This window comes from Somniosus microcephalus, chromosome 3 (assembly GCF_052327205.1).
Source record: "Somniosus microcephalus isolate GS21.2 chromosome 3, FLI_Smic_1.0, whole genome shotgun sequence".
NCBI classification, from domain to species: domain Eukaryota; kingdom Metazoa; phylum Chordata; class Chondrichthyes; order Squaliformes; family Somniosidae; genus Somniosus; species Somniosus microcephalus.
Window position 1 is genome coordinate 365,594,334 of NC_140989.1, and position 15,461 is coordinate 365,609,794.

Below are 15,461 nucleotides of genomic sequence, written 5' to 3' on the forward strand. Positions count from 1 at the left end.
GTCAACCCCTTCTTTCAAGGGAACGGAAGTTCCGGTTTCCCGCGCATGTGCAGCGCATGCACGAAACCGGCACTTTTGTTGGGCCTACGCGTGAGTACCCAGCGCGTACTCATGTGTGGGGACCCGAATTTCTGGGCCATGCCTGTCTCCCCAGGTTCGAAGAGCTACAGCAACTTGCCATCTGTTACATCATGGCACCTCAGCCAGTGGAAAATTTAGTTTGTAATTTAATGTATTGTTTATGTGGCAGATCTAAAAAAAGGAAATTAAAATCGACATCTCGATATATTTGTGTAAATGGAAGGGTGTTTTTGATGCAATGTTAATACCAGCACACAGCAAGGAACAGTGGCACACACTAGGTCAAAAGATAGTCGAAGATGTAGGTTTTAAGGAACGTCTTAAAGAAGGAGGCGGAGAGGTTTGGGGAGGGAATTCCAGAGCTTAAGGCCTAGGCAGCTGAAGGAACGACCGTCAATGATGGGACGAAGGAAGTTGGCTGTGGGGGGTGTGTGATGGACAAGAGACCAGAATTGGAGGAACGCAGATTGGTGCTTGAGCGCCGATTCCCGCAACTCGTTAGAGTTCCACATATGTCACAAATGGGATATGGAAAGTATATGAATGTTCATTCCTTGAAATGCTTCAAAAATTTCAAAAAGATACAACAGAATGAGCAAGGGAGGACACCAAGCAGACGAGAAGATTATTCAATTTATTTCACTTCCAAAATAAATAAGCCTCTTTCTGTCTTACATCAGCAACATTCTTCATTTGCAATTAAGATTTATTGAGCATATATTACATTTTGATAATCTAAATGGTTAACCTATTAAAAAAGGTCTAATGCTGGCTGCAGATTAACTCACTTTTTAGCTAGTTCAGGCACAACATTTTGGTTCACGACATGATCGGGAGCAAATATTCAGACACAATTTCCTGAATCCGCCCCCCCCCCCCCACCCCACCCACCCACCCAATCAGCTTTATTTGAAGGCATTAAAATAATGCCCGTCAGAAAATCCAGGCTTCTGTGCGTGAATCAAATGACAGCCACAAACACGGGGAACAAGTGGAAATAAAAACAGAAACTGGTCAATGGAGGGCCTCCACCCAGCGTGGACCTGCCTCTGCTCTACTCGGACACTCGTGGGGGGCCTCCCAAGTATCTCCAGCGCCTGGATTTTATTTCCAACGTTAACTGTATTTTGCCTCACCTCTCCAAGTTGGAGATTAAATTTTAGGTGCAGACAGGTATTGAACCAAGTGGAACATCTTTTGCCACAAAGCCAGCTGCTGGCGATGCCTGAATAACTCCTGGCTACAGTTCTCGTGGAAGGGCCTGAATGACAACCGTAATTGTAGCTCTATGGCGTAATTACAGCTAGCCTAGAGGCAAGCTTGAATTCCCAAATGAAGGCCCATTGGATACGTCTGCTTTAAAAAAAGACCACAAAACGTACACATTTAGGCCAGAGTCGCAACAAAGTCCAGGTCTTAATGGCAGACTGGCTTGACGGTTGTACCTACAGGATGACACGGGGCCTATTATGACAATCATGGCACCTCTATACAGGCCTAGCCTTATAGGCCTAACTCTGTACCATTAGACAATCTTATCTGTAGTCTCAGACCTCTTATGTTACATAAAATGCAAATCCACAGAAATTGGTATTTCTCCCAGGCAGCACATCATATCTTCTCAGCTGAATATCCAGTCACAAATTAGACAGATTGTCCTCGTAGCAGACAAACAAGTCAGCCCCCGTCCAACTGAAATGAAGATAAACACCCGCAACCACCATTCCAATCCAATCAGTTATGTCGGCCACTCTCCATTTTGTCAGAACAGACTCAAGGGGCTGAAGGGCCTACACTCCTGTTCCTATGTCAAGACCTATAAAACAAAGAAATACAAACAAACAATCTTGAAGGAAAAACCAACACGCAATGGTACTTACATTTCAAATGTGCGGTCTACGTGGTGTCGTGAAACAGTCAGCATTGACCTACAGGATGCAGTCGTAAATTATTTACCATCATGCAAGTCTTGTAACATAGCGGCAGGAACAGGAGGCGACAACACTGTGTACAGCACAGAATGCCATCAAAGCCATATTCCTCGTCAACTCTAAAAAGTGGATCTGCAGGTTCTCAGTGGATCAAGACCTATAGACCTAATTTCCTCCCCCTAGTAGTGAACAACCTCACCAACCACCTTCGCACATCAGTGAATTATTACGACTTTCCAACATGTACTGGCAGCAACAACAACTTGCATTTATAGAGCATCTTTCACGCAGTACAACATCCCAAGGTGCTTCACAGGAGCGATTAAACATAGAAACATAGAAGATAGGAGCAGGAGTAGGCCATTCGGCCCCTCGAGCCTGCTCCGCCATTCAATGAGATCATGGCTGATCATCCAAATTCAGTACCCTGTTCCTGCTTTCTCCCCATACCCCTTGATCCCTTTAGCCTTAAGAAATATATCCAACTCCTTCTTGAATATATTTAATGAATTGGCCTCCACTGCCTTCTGTGGTAGAGAATTCCACAGGTTCACCACTCTCTGGGTGAAGAAATTCCTCATTTCTGTCCTAAAAGGCCTACCCCTTATCCTTAGACTATGACCCCTGGTTCTGGATTCCCTGACCATCGGGAACATCCTCCCTGCATCTAGTCTGTCCAGTCCTGCCAGAATTTTAAAAGTTTCAGTGAGATCCCCTCTCATTCTTCTAAATTCCAGAGAGTACAAGCCCAATCGACCCAATCTCTCCTCGTACGTCATTCCTGCCATCCCAGGTATCAGCCTGGTGGATCTTCGCTGAACTCCTTCCATGGCAAGAATATCCTTCCTCAGATAAGGCAACCAAAACTGCACACAACACTCAAGGTGTGGTCTCACCAAGGCCCTGTACAACTGTAGCAAGACATCTTTGTTCCTGTACTCAAACCCTCTCGCTATGAAGGCGAACATACCATTTGCCTTCTTAACCGCCTGCTGCACCTGCATGCTTACCTTCAGCGACTGGTGCACAAGGACACCCAGGTCTCATTGCACTTCCCCTTCTCCCAATCTATTGCCATTCAGATAATAATCTGCCCTCCTGTTTTTGACACCAAAGTGGATAACCTCACATTTATCCACGTTATATTGCATCTGCCATGCTTCTGCCCAATCACCCAACCTGTCCAAATCATACTGGAGTTTCTTGGCATCCTCCTCACAGCACACACGTCCACCCAGCTTTGTGTCATCTGCAAATTTGGAGATATTACATCTAGTTCCCTTGTCTAGATCATTAATATATATTGTGAATAGCTGGAGTCCAAGGACCGATATCAAACACAAGCTGACACCGAGCCACGTGAGATATTAGGACAGGTGAGGTAGGTTTTAAGGAGCGTCTTAAAAAGGAGGAGAGGTAGAGAGGCGGAGAGGTTTAGGGAGGGAATTCCAGAGCTTAGGGCCCAGGCAGCTGAAGGCACGGCCGCCGATGGTGGTGCGATTAAAATCGGGGATGGACAAGAGGCCAGAATTGGAGGAGCCCAGAGATCTCGGAGGGTTGCCGGGCTGAAGGAGAATTCCGCTGGGCAGAGGTTTCAGTACGCACTCAAGAAAATCACCCTTGCAGTTCCTTCTTAAACAACAGCCGCACAGATGTATCACGTTGCAATTTTGATGACAAGGTGCCATTTTTTAAGACTTAAATATTTTACATTTTATGCAACATGAGGTTTCTAGTAAACTTGGAAGGGGCTGTTTTTTTTAATGAGGTAAATTCTGAAGGAGTGTAGCTCAAACTAGGGCACTGGTGAAGTGGGTGGCGAGGGAGCTGTTGTCCAGAGACAAGACAGCAGGTGCCCCTCCCACAGAACCAAGGCCACTCTCTCCTGGGACGGCGCCTCCGCATTGCTGCTGCTCTGTGTGAGAGCAGTGTGGAGGAGTGATGTAATGCTCCGAAAGCCCCGGTCAACACTGGTCGCCAGGGCCAAGATGGTAGCCATTGTGCGAGCTGCCATCAGAGCTTTGAGCACAGGCTCCATCTTGGCAGGCGTCACTATCGCACTCATGTGGCTGACCACTCGCTCCATGTTGGAGCAGAATGGTCTCCATGCTTTGCACGAAGCCTCGACACAAGTTGGAGCTGGACTCGATGCTCGAACCGGTCCTCCCATCAGCCTCCTTTGGTAGCTTGGGCCCTCGGAGTCTGCGCCACAACTAAATACGCAAAGTCATCCTCCGGCACACTGGCACCTGTGGCATCTTATTCCCCCACCCCGCTCCTGCCCCCCCTTATCCTAGCTCCTGCACACTTGTGGCCGATGATTTATGACATGAAGACCAGCTCCTCTAGCCTTACCTCAGACGCGGTGCCAGTCTTTGCCCTGGTGCTTGCTAGGGTCAGACAGAGTGACAGTGTACCTTCAGCACGTGAACAGGTGCGTACACTGTGTACCCCTGCAATCAAATTTCTAGGACCGTCCCCCCTCCCCACCGGCCCTGCTCAAGTCATTTGAAGTATGAACCGGAGATGAGCTTCTGACCACACATCCTCTCCATCACCAAGACCGCCTACTTCCACCTCCGTAACATCGCCCGAATCCACCTCCTCACCTGCTGCCGAAACCCTCATCCATGCCCGTCACCTCTAGACTCATCTATGCCAATGTTCTCCTGGCCAACCGCCTATCTTCCACCCTCCATAAACTGAAGCTCATCCAAAACTCTGCTGCCCGTGTCCTAACTCGCACCGAGTCCCGTTCACCCATCACCCCATGCTTGCTGACCTACAGAAGCTCCCGGTCCGGCAACACCTAGATTTTAAAAGTTTCCTCCACATTTTCAAATCCCTCCCTATCTCGGTAACCTCCTCCAACCCTACAACCCTCCGAGATCTCTGCGCTCCTCCAATTCTAACCTCTTGCGCATCCCCGATTTTCATCATTCCACCATTGATGGCCATGCCTTCAGCTGTCTAGACCCCAAGCTCTGGAATTCCCTCCCTGAACCTCTCCGCCTCGATTTCCTCCTTTAAGATGCTCCTTTGACCTGTCCCAATATCTCCTTGTGTGACTCGGTGTCAAACTTTGTTTCATAATCGCCCCTGTGAAGCGCCTTGGGACATTTTACTTTGTGAAAGGTCCTATATAAATAGAAATGTTTGTTGTATGGGCTTTAAACCTCCAAGCCTGAATAAGTGGTTTGAGAAACAGCTCAAGGGTGTCCAACGAGCTCATGGTTCATTTTCCTGAAAAGGGTAAATCAAAGTTTCTCTTGTATTACCTTCTACCCCCAATCACCCACCCCACTCAACCCCATCCCCTGATTTTGCTGAGTTATATATTCAGAAGAAACTTCTTCACCCAGAGAGTGGTGAGAATGTGGAACTCGCTACCTGAGGGAGTGGTTGAGGCGAATAGCACAGATACGTTTAAGAGGAAGTTAGATAAACATGAGGGAGAAGGGAATAGAGGGTTATGCTGATTGATTTAGATGAGGAAAGACGGGAGGAGGCTCGTGTGGAGCATAAACGCCGGCATGGACTGGTTGGGCCGAATGGCCTGTTTCTGTGCCGTATATCCTGTGTATACGAATAAGTGCCTGGGCGGTGATCTGGACCTCACCTGAGATATAGAAGCCTCAATCGGCCCCAAGTGGCCTTGTTACCATGGAAGAAAAAAGTGATCTGCAGCAGGAAGCCTGGGTTTTGTTTTTCCTGGTTGGACTTCTGTTTTCTACCTGTGCAAAGTCTGATTCAAGTTGGCCTGCAAAATGTCACCCAATCTGCAGTCGCTTTGCTAGCTACCCTTACTGACCAAATTGGGTTCACTCTGCCTGGTTTACTGCAAGGCCCAGCTCCACAGGGCTTCGATCATTCACACATGTGTCCGCTGAGGTGGGTTCATGGAGTCATAAAGCACAGGAGGAGGCCATTCGGCCCATCGTGCCTGTGCCGGCTCTTTGAAAGAGTTCTCCAATTAGTCCCACTCCCCCTGCTCTTTCCCCATAGTCCTGAAATGTTTTCCCTTCAATTATTTATTAAATATTGAGTTATTAGAGTCTGCTTCCAGCACCCTTTCAGGCAGCGCATTCTGGATCCTAACTTGCTGCGTAAACATTTTTTTCTTGTCGCCTCTGGTTCTTTTGCCAATTCCCTTCAATCTGTGTCCTCTGGTTACCGACCTTCCTGCCACTGGACACAGTTTCCCCTTATTTACTCTATCAAAACCTATCATGATTTTGAACACCTCCATCAAATCTCCCCTTAACCTTCGCTGCTCAAAGGAGAACAACCCCTGCTTAGAATCATAGAATGGTTACAACATAGTAGGAGGCCATTTGGCCCGTGCCGGCTCTCTGCAATAGCACTTCAGCTAGTCCCACTCCCCCGTAGCCCTGCAAAAAATTCTCTTTCAGGTACTTATCCAACTCCCTTTTGAAAGCCGTGATTGAATCTGCCTCCACCACCCTTTCAGGCAGCGCATTCCAGATCTTAACCACTCGCTGTGTAAAAACGTTTTTCCTCATGTCGCCTTTGGTTCTTTTGCCAATCACCTTAAATCTGTGTCCTCTGGTTCTCGACCCTTCCGCCAATGGGGACAGTTTCTCTCTATCTAATCTGTCCAGACCCCTCATGATTTTGAACACCGCTATCAAATCTCCTCTCAATCTTCTCTGCTGTAAGGAAAACAATCCCAGCTTCTCCAGTCTATCCACGTAACCGAAGTCCCTCATTCCTGGAATCATTCTTGTAAATCTTTTCTGCACCCACGCTAAGGCCTTCACATCCTTTCTCAAGTGCGGTGTCCAGAATTGGATACAATATTCTAGTTGAGGCCGAACCAGTGTTTTATAAAGGTTCATCATAATTTCCACGCTTTTGTACTCTATTCATGAAGCCCAGGATCCCGTAAACTTTATTAACCGCTTTCTCAACCTGCCCTGCCACCTTCAACGATTTGTGCACATATACCCCCAGGTCTCTCTGTTCATGCACCCCCTTTAGAATTGTACTCTTTAGTTTATATTTCCTCTCCTCATTCTTTCTACCAAAATGTATCACTTCGCACTTTTCTGCGTTATATTTCATCTGCCACGTGTCCGCCCATTCCACCAGCCTGTCTATGTCTTCCTGAAGTCTCTCTCTCCTCCTCACTGTTCACTATACTTCCAAGTTTTGTCTCATCTGCAAATTTTGAAATTGTGCCCTGTACACCAAAGTCCAAATCATTAATACACAAAGAAAAGCAGTGGTCCTAGCACCGACCCCTGGGGAACACCACTGTATACCTTCCTCCAGTCCGAAAAACAACAGTTCACCACTACTCTCAGTTTCCTGTCCCTAATCGGCCCCACCCCTCCTCTTACTACCTATTTAACTATTTATATGCCTATCGAAGACTTTTGGATTACCTTTTATGTTGGCTGCCATTCTATTCTCATGTCCTCTCTATGCCCCTCTTATTTTCTTTTTCACTTTCTATATTCAGCATAGTTCTCAGCTGTATTCTCGACCTGACATCTCTCATATGCACTCTTTTTCTGCATCATTTACTTCCCACATTCAACAGTGACTACACGCCAAAAGTACTTCATTGGCTGTAAAGCGCTTTGAGACGCCCGTTGGTCATGAAAGGCGCTATAGAAATGCAAGTCTTTCTTTTTTCCTTTCTCTATCGCTTTTGTCATCCAGTCCCTCCACATAACTGAAGTCCCTCATCCCTGGAACCATTCTGGTAAATCTCCTCTGCACCCTCTCCAAGGCCTTGACATCCTTCCTAAAGTGGGGCACTCAACATAGGCCACAATACTCCAGCTGGGGCCTCACCAGTGATTTATAAAAGGTTCAGCGTTTATGTGCTAGGGTTGCTGTCTTTCAAATACTCACCTGCTGCAACAGCAGTAGAGAGATATTGACATCTCCTCCACTCTATACCTGCCAGAATCTGGCAAATCTTCACACTCGGCTATAAAAGCATGCAAGTCAGTCTGAGGGAAGCCATCCCGCTGATAAAGCTGAAGGAAAAAGCACAATAGTAAGCACTGTTCCGTATCGGGGTGTTCAGAACAATTTATTAGGCTCATTGTTGAACAAAAAAAAAAATTAATGGTTTCTTCAACCCAGAAGACAAGATAAATGAAAGAAGCTTCTCTTAAAACTCTGCTCCACTCCCACTCCGACCTCGGTCTTCCACGCTGTTCCAATGAAGCTCAACGTAGCCTTGAGAAATAGCAACTCATCTTTCGAATAGGCATTTTACAGCCTTCTGGACTCAACGCGGCATTCAACAATGGGTGCGCTAGCATAGTGGTAATGTCACTGGGCATTGGCCAGAGGCCTGGACTAATGATCCAGAGACGAGTTCAAATACTCGCCATGGCATGGCAGCTGGGGAATTTATGGCTAGAAATTCGGCTCTTTTGCACCTGCCGTTAGCGCCTCCGGGGGGGGGGGGGGGGGGTGCTAATGGGGCGCAAAGGGCTTATCGACCGTGACCCCTTAGTGCCCCGCCGCGGCAGTAATTCGGCTGCGCACCGTGAGGCTGACGCCCGTGGGGCAGTATTTAGAGGGGAGGTGCGGCCACAACCCAAGCCATCCTTCTCTTTTTTTTTGGCCGACCTCCAGGGCGGCCCTCCGTGGTGGGCCATGGCATGGCCCTGGCCGCCATCGGGCAGCTGGTGCACTGCGTCTTGGTGCTGCGCTGCGGCACCCCGCTGCCCTGGTGGCCTAGTTGCAGCCATTGGAGGCCCTGCAGCATGCGCAGCGGCTCCTCCCCTTTAACTGAAGGGGAAGGGTGTTGAAACATGGCGGCGTTCCACGGAACCTCCGCTGCCGAACGCGCCCCGACATCGCCTCGGTTACCGCCCCAGCAGGAAACGGAGCGCCCGAGATTGCGCTCCAATTCCTCTGCGGGGCAGTAAGCCGAATTTAGCGGTCAGTGCGGTACTTCCGTGCCGGGCCTTAACTAGAATATCACCCCAAACGGGTCGTTACCAAATTTCATGCCCTTAGATTCAGTTAATTAAATAAATCTGGAATAAAAAGCTAGTATCAGTAATGGGGACCATGATTGTGGTAAAAACCCATCTGGTTCACTAATGTCCTTTAGGGAAGGAAATCTGCCGTCCTTACCTGGTCTGGCCTATATTTGACTCCAGGCCCACAGCAGTGTGGTTGACTCTTAACTGCCCTCTGAAATGGCTCAGTGAGACACTCCGTTGTAACAAATCACTACAAGAGAAGTACTGCCTTCTCCAGGGCAATTATGGATGAGCAATAAATGCTGGCTTTGCGAGCGACACCCACATTGCATGAATGAATAATAAAAAAAAAATTCAGAACACAATCTCTGTCCCCATTTTTCTTGTTGATAATTCTGCCATTCCCATTTACACCTCATCTACACCCATCTTTTGTTTCTTTACTTGTCCCATTACCATCTCCTTCTGCCTCGCACCATCATCCCTTTTGTCATTTAATCTCTCCTGCCTTCCACCCCATCACAGACCTTCCCTTTGGTTCTTTCCTCGCCTCCCCCCTTTCCCTGCCCCTGCACTTACTTAAACCCTGTTACATCTCTAATTTTTTCCAGTTCTGACGAAAGGTCATCGACCTGAAACGTTAACTCGGTTTCTCGCTCCGTGGATGCTGCCTGACCTGCTGAGTCTTCCCAGCACTTTGTTTCTATTTCAGATTTCCAGCATCCGCAGCGTTTTACTTTTTTATTTCTCTTGATCCTTCCTGTCTATAATCAGATCAAATTCTTCCCGTCTATAATCAGATCAATCCAAAGAGCAGTCAAAGTGAAGTAATGTGGTTCAAGTGGTCTAGCTTGCAGAACGGATATTGACATGAATCTTGTCATTCATGTCGAAATGACTTATGAAATGATACTGGGCGGCCTGCTGGTGGCGCTGTCCAGGGAGAGTATAAATACTCCGGCATGGGCCCAGCTTGCTCAGGACATTCTTTAACAGGAACTCGTGAAGGACACAACTAGATCTCCATGTTGGAAAACAGTTGATTGAAGCCTTGTTTAATACTCAGACCAAGTGCCTCGTAGTTTTCTTATGTCAGATATAAAGACAGAACACATACATTGTTCTAAACCACAAAAGTTAAACTGAACAGTCCTCCAATGCGATAAGAACCCAAAAATGTTACAGCTGCAAACTCCTTATACAAAATGCCCAAGATAGAAGCTGCTTTAGGGAAGAAAAAACCCTGACTTTGGGATGTACACTCTTGCAAATCCCTCCACATAACCAGGGGGGTCACAAATTTAAATTGTACAAGCCTAGATCTAGATTAGATGTCAAGAGGTGGCTCTTTTCCCTGAGAATAGCAGATCTCTGGAACAGGCTGCCGTCTCGTGAGGGGGACGCGGACTCGCTGAATCCCTTCGAGCGAGAGCTGGGCCTGTTTCTGGCTGCGGCGGCGATCACCTCTTACAGAAGGTGATCTTGCAGGGAGTTCAGGGCCAGAGTGATCTCCTGGACTAGTTTCCACCACCCAGATGGGTTGGAGGGGAATTTCCCAGATTTTTTTCCCCCCAAATTGGCCTGGTTTTTTTTTTTTAAATCTGGTTTTTCGCCTCTCCCAGGAGATCACATGGTTTGGGGTGGGGTGGAGAATGTACATGTTGTGATACACAAGGTATTGGAATTGTGGGAGACAGGCTGGATGGACCAGAAGGTCTTTACCTGTTCGTCATTGTTCAAGAGCAGGTCAGAGGCTGGGTATTCTGTGGCGAGTGTCTCACCTCCTGACTCCCCAAAGCCTTTCCACCATCTGCAAGGCACAAGTAAGGAGTGTGATGGAATACTCTCCACTTGCCTGGATGAGTGCAGCTCCAACAACACGGTGGCATAGTGGTTAGCACTGTTGCCTCACAGCGCCAGGGACCCGGGTTCGAATCCGGCCTCGGGTGACTGTGTGGAGTTTGCACATTCTCCCCGTGTTTGCGTGGGTTTTCTCCAGGTGCTCCGGTTTCCTCCCACAGTCCAAAGATGTGCGGGTTAGGTTGATTGGCTATGATAAATTGACCCTTAGTGTTAGGGGGATTAAATACGTGGGGTTACGGGGATAGGGTGGGATATGTGTCGGTGCAGGCTCGATGGGCCGAAATGGCCTCTATCTGCATTGTGTGATTTCTGTGACTTTCTGTGAGAAGCTCGACGCCATCCAGGACAAAGCAGCCCACTTGATTGACACCCCATCCACTGTAATGTATGTACCTTTAAGGGAGGAGGGGGGGGGACTACTTTTTACAGCTCATATATACTGTAGTACCGGCAGTGACCACACCTGTATATAACACTGAGTACTGATCTGTGCAGTTCAGTTGCAGTTTGAGCCACGTTGAGTAAACACCTGTTGTACCATTCTCCACAGCCCGTTTCTTATTATATACACGGACGTAACATTGGCGACGAGGCAGGTTCGAACCTACCTGCAACTCTGCATCACCTCCCGGGGATTCGTTCCTGGAGATCAGTGGATTGGAGGTCAAGGCCAGAGACTCGGGCGTCGATCACGGGCAACCACCCAGTCATCCAGCAGAGACTCGAGAATTGCGGGGGAGGCTGTCGAGAGCCAGGCTTGGCTTTCCAGTCGAGGTGGTCCAGCGAAACGGGCTGGCAACAGGTAGTGCGCAGACCCTTCCCGGACGGCGGCGGGCTAGAGCCCGACCGAGCGGCACAGCAAAGGGCCGAGCAGCATCGACGAGGAGAGAGAGAGAGAGAGAGAGAGAGAGAGAGAGAGAGAGAGAGAGAGAGAGCAGAGCGCACAGGGCGCAGCCGGTGTTCAGGGGCCGAGCAGCGTCGGAGAGAGGGAGAGAGAGACGCGCAGAAACCCGCGAGGCGCCGCCATTGCCACGAGGACCGCCGAGAGTGGCGTTGGCAAAAGCGCAGGAGAATCGCGCAGAAACCCGCGAGGCGCCGCCATTGCCACGAGAACCGCCGGGAGCAGCGTCGGCAGCAGCGGGGGGGGGGGGGGGGGCGGGGAGGGAGGAAGGAAAGCGCGGGAGACGCCATTTTAAGCCATTGGGAGACGCCATTTTAAACCACACCCAAAATGCCGAAGAGTGGCAGTATCACCGCATTTGACAATGAAGTCGAAGATTGGACTACATATGTCGAACGAATAGAGGTGTACTGCAAGGCAAATGAGGTGTCAGATGACAAGAAAGCGTCAGTATTGTTAAATTTAATGGGTGCAAAGACGTATGGTTTATTATGAAATCTAGTAACCCCAACGAAGCCAATGGAAGAGAGTTTTGAAGTCATAGTAACGATACTACAGGAACATTTAAACCCCACACCGCTGCTGATAGCAGAAAGATTCAAGTTTCACAAACGGAACCAGCATAAGGATGAAAGCTGTTGTATCCGTGTGTTAATGAAGACACGGAATGCAGGAGTTGGTTTACAGGTGTTTACTGGACAAAGTCTGGAGGTGAACTAACAGACACAAGACACTATACAGGCTTATATAGCCCGAGTGGCCACTACCGGCATTACAGTACACAGGGGCTCTTAAAGGCACATACACCACAAAAGCAATGCTGATTATTTAACAGAACTGCGCAAACTATTGAAACATTGCCAGTTTGGAGCGGGACTGGCAGATACCTTAAGGGACAAGTTTGTGTGTGGGCTTCAAAGTGAAGGAACCCAGAAACGGCTTTTATCTGAAAAGGACCTTACGCTGGAAAAGGCTTTCAGCATTGCGGTATATGAAGCAGCAGCACGGGGCGCTGCAGAGATACAACAGAGACCGCAAGAATATGGCACAAACGAAATGTCATATGGAACAGAGAAGTGCTATCGCTGCGGCAGAACAACACACGACCAGAATGATTGCTGGTTCAAAGACAGTGTGCAGACAGTGTGGAAAAGTAGGACACATAGCACGAGTCTGCAGGTCGGGAAAGAAAACCAGCAATAAGAAACCGACCAAAGGGAAGTACAAGAAGGTACATAAAATAACGGAGAATAGTTCAGACGAACAAAAGAGTGATAACGACTCCGAAAGCAGGGAACTGAGTTGTCTGAAACTACATAATGTGATCACAACGGAGGATCACCGAACCATTTGGGTCACTCTCAAGATAGCAGGAGTCCAGGTAAAGATGGAATTGGACACAGGATCAGCTCTAACAGTCATAAACCGACGGGACTACGAGCGGCTATTCTCACACATACCCTTGAGAAACACAAAAATTATTTTGAAGACATACACGGGGCAAAAAGTCTACCCCAAAGGAAAAATAAGGGTGACCGTTATATAGAACGGTAAGGAAACACCAAAACTAGACCTGTATGTATTGAAAGATGGAGGACCACCATTACTGGGACATGAATGGATCCGGAAAATACAACTGGATTGGCATTCCATACAGGCACTGACTGTGGCCGACAAAAAGGATGACGACGTCACACCTGGGCAACTGTCAAAGATCCTAACTGACGCAAAAGAAGTGTTCCAGCAAGGACTCGGAACACTAAAAGGCATGACAGCGACGATTAAAATTGAAGAAAACGCAAGCCCAAAATTTTTTTAAGGCCAGACCGGTACCTTATGCGATCCACCCAGCCGTCGAAGCAGAGCTGGAGAGTCTGGAACGTTCAGGTGTACTGTCCAAGGTAGACTGGAGCGAGTGGGCTACACCCATCGTCCCTGTGATGAAAAAGTCGTTGAGCAGCACGCCTGGGGAACCAAGGAAGGTTCGCATCTGTGGGGACTTTAAGGTAACAGTGAACCCGGTCCTTCACACCGTGCAATATCCACTTCCGCGGATTGAAGATATTTTCGTCTCGCTATCTGGAGGGAAACGCTTCACTAAGATTGATCTGGCCCAGGCGTATCTGCAAATGGAGGTAGAAGAAGCATCAAAAAAATACCTCACAATCAACACCCATAAAGGTCTCTACCAATACAACCGGCTGGTATTCGGGGTAGCATCAGCTCCGGCTATTTGGCAGAAGGCAATGGAACAAGTCCTGCAAGGGATCCCAGGGACCCAGTGTTAATTGTAATTAGTTTGATATTTAATTGTTAAATGAGTGTTATGGTACTGTTAACCTAAAAGGGGAGGAATTGTAATGTATGTACCTTTAAGGGGGGAACTACTTCTTACAGCTCATGTATACTGTAGTACCGGCAGTGACCACACCTGTATATAACACTGAGTACTGATCTGTACAGTTCAGTTGCAGTTTGAGCCACGTTGAGTAAACACCTGTTGTACTGTTCTCCGCAGTCCGTTTCTTATTATACACGGACGTAACATCCACCACCTTAAACATTCACTCCCTCCACCACCGACGCACCGTGGCTGCAGTGTATACCATCTACAAGATACACTGCAGCAACTCGCCAAGGCTTCTTCGGCAGCACCTCCCAAACCTGCAACCTGTACCGCCTAGAAGGACAAGGGGCAGCAAGCGCATGGGAACACCACCACCTCCAAGTTCCCCTCCAAGTCACACACCATCCTGACTTGGAAATATATCGTCGATCCTTCATCGTCGCTGGGTCAAAATCCTCGAACTCCCTCCCTAACAGCACTGTGGGAGCACCTTCACCACACGGACTGCAGCGGTTCAAGAAGGCGGCTCACCGCCACCTTCTCAAGGGCAACTAGGGATGGGCAATAAATGCCGGTCATGCCAGCAACATCCAGATCCAAGGAACAAATTTTAAAAAATGTTCGTATGGTGTCACAGCAAGTCATGGGAGAAGATGCCATTATTTTACGCCTTTGGTGTATTATTGGGCCTTGTACTTGATGCTTTTGACAAAGTAAAATGTGTCATAAACTACATCACCAGGTAATGCACAAAATGGTCAGGGACACATTATTTTACTAATGTTTATTAAAAAATAAGGGGGTTAATGGGGAAACCTTTCTACCAATTCAGCTTCAGAAAGGTCTTGGCTCCGCCCCATTACCCACCACTCATGTAGCACCTTGAACATAAAGTGATGCCGCAAGGCATGTCACAGAAATACAAGCACCGATACTCTCTGGTTTCCCATTCAGATCTTTCACTGTAACAGTTGTGACAATGCCGAGTCTGTCCTTGCACCAAGGGAACAGTCTGTACAAAGCATTCTTCATTCTCGGGATGTGGGGGTCGCTGGCAAGGCCGGCATTTATTGCCCATCCCCAGTTGCCCTTGGTTTGATACGACTGTGTGGCTCGCTCGGCCACTTCATCAGGCAGTTCAGAGTCAGCCACGTTGGTGTGGGTTTGGAGTCACATATTGGCCCAGACCTGGTAAGGCTTCCTTCCCTAAAAGGACATGAGTGAACCAGTTGGGTTTTTAAAATATCAGACAGCTTCATGGTCACTTTTATTGATACCAGCTTTCTTTTTTATTTCTAGATTTTTATTTTTCATTGAATTCATAATTCTTAAACTGCCGTGGTGGGGATTTGAACCACCTA

The 15,461-nt window shown here is 48.0% G+C and overlaps 1 protein-coding gene across 8 annotated transcripts in view; it reads right to left on the reverse strand.

Moving 5' to 3' along the window:
- Positions 1-696: 696 nt before the first annotated feature.
- Positions 697-15,461, reverse strand: part of LOC147122402 (mucolipin-3-like) — an 88,500-nt gene continuing 73,735 nt past the window's right edge. For 6 of the 8 annotated variants that reach the window (XM_085983538.1, XM_085983537.1, XM_085983540.1 and 3 more), the window contains exons 13-14: positions 7,896-8,023; positions 697-1,897 (exon numbers count right to left, since the gene is read on the reverse strand). In XM_085983538.1, coding sequence (XP_085839664.1) covers positions 1,891-1,897; positions 7,896-8,023 — 135 coding nt within the window. In that variant the 3' untranslated portion in view covers positions 697-1,890. Of the gene's footprint in view, positions 1,898-7,891; positions 8,024-14,657; positions 15,307-15,461 lie in introns of those variants that run through there. The other 2 variants (XM_085983534.1, XM_085983536.1) reach the window with 2 other exon arrangements.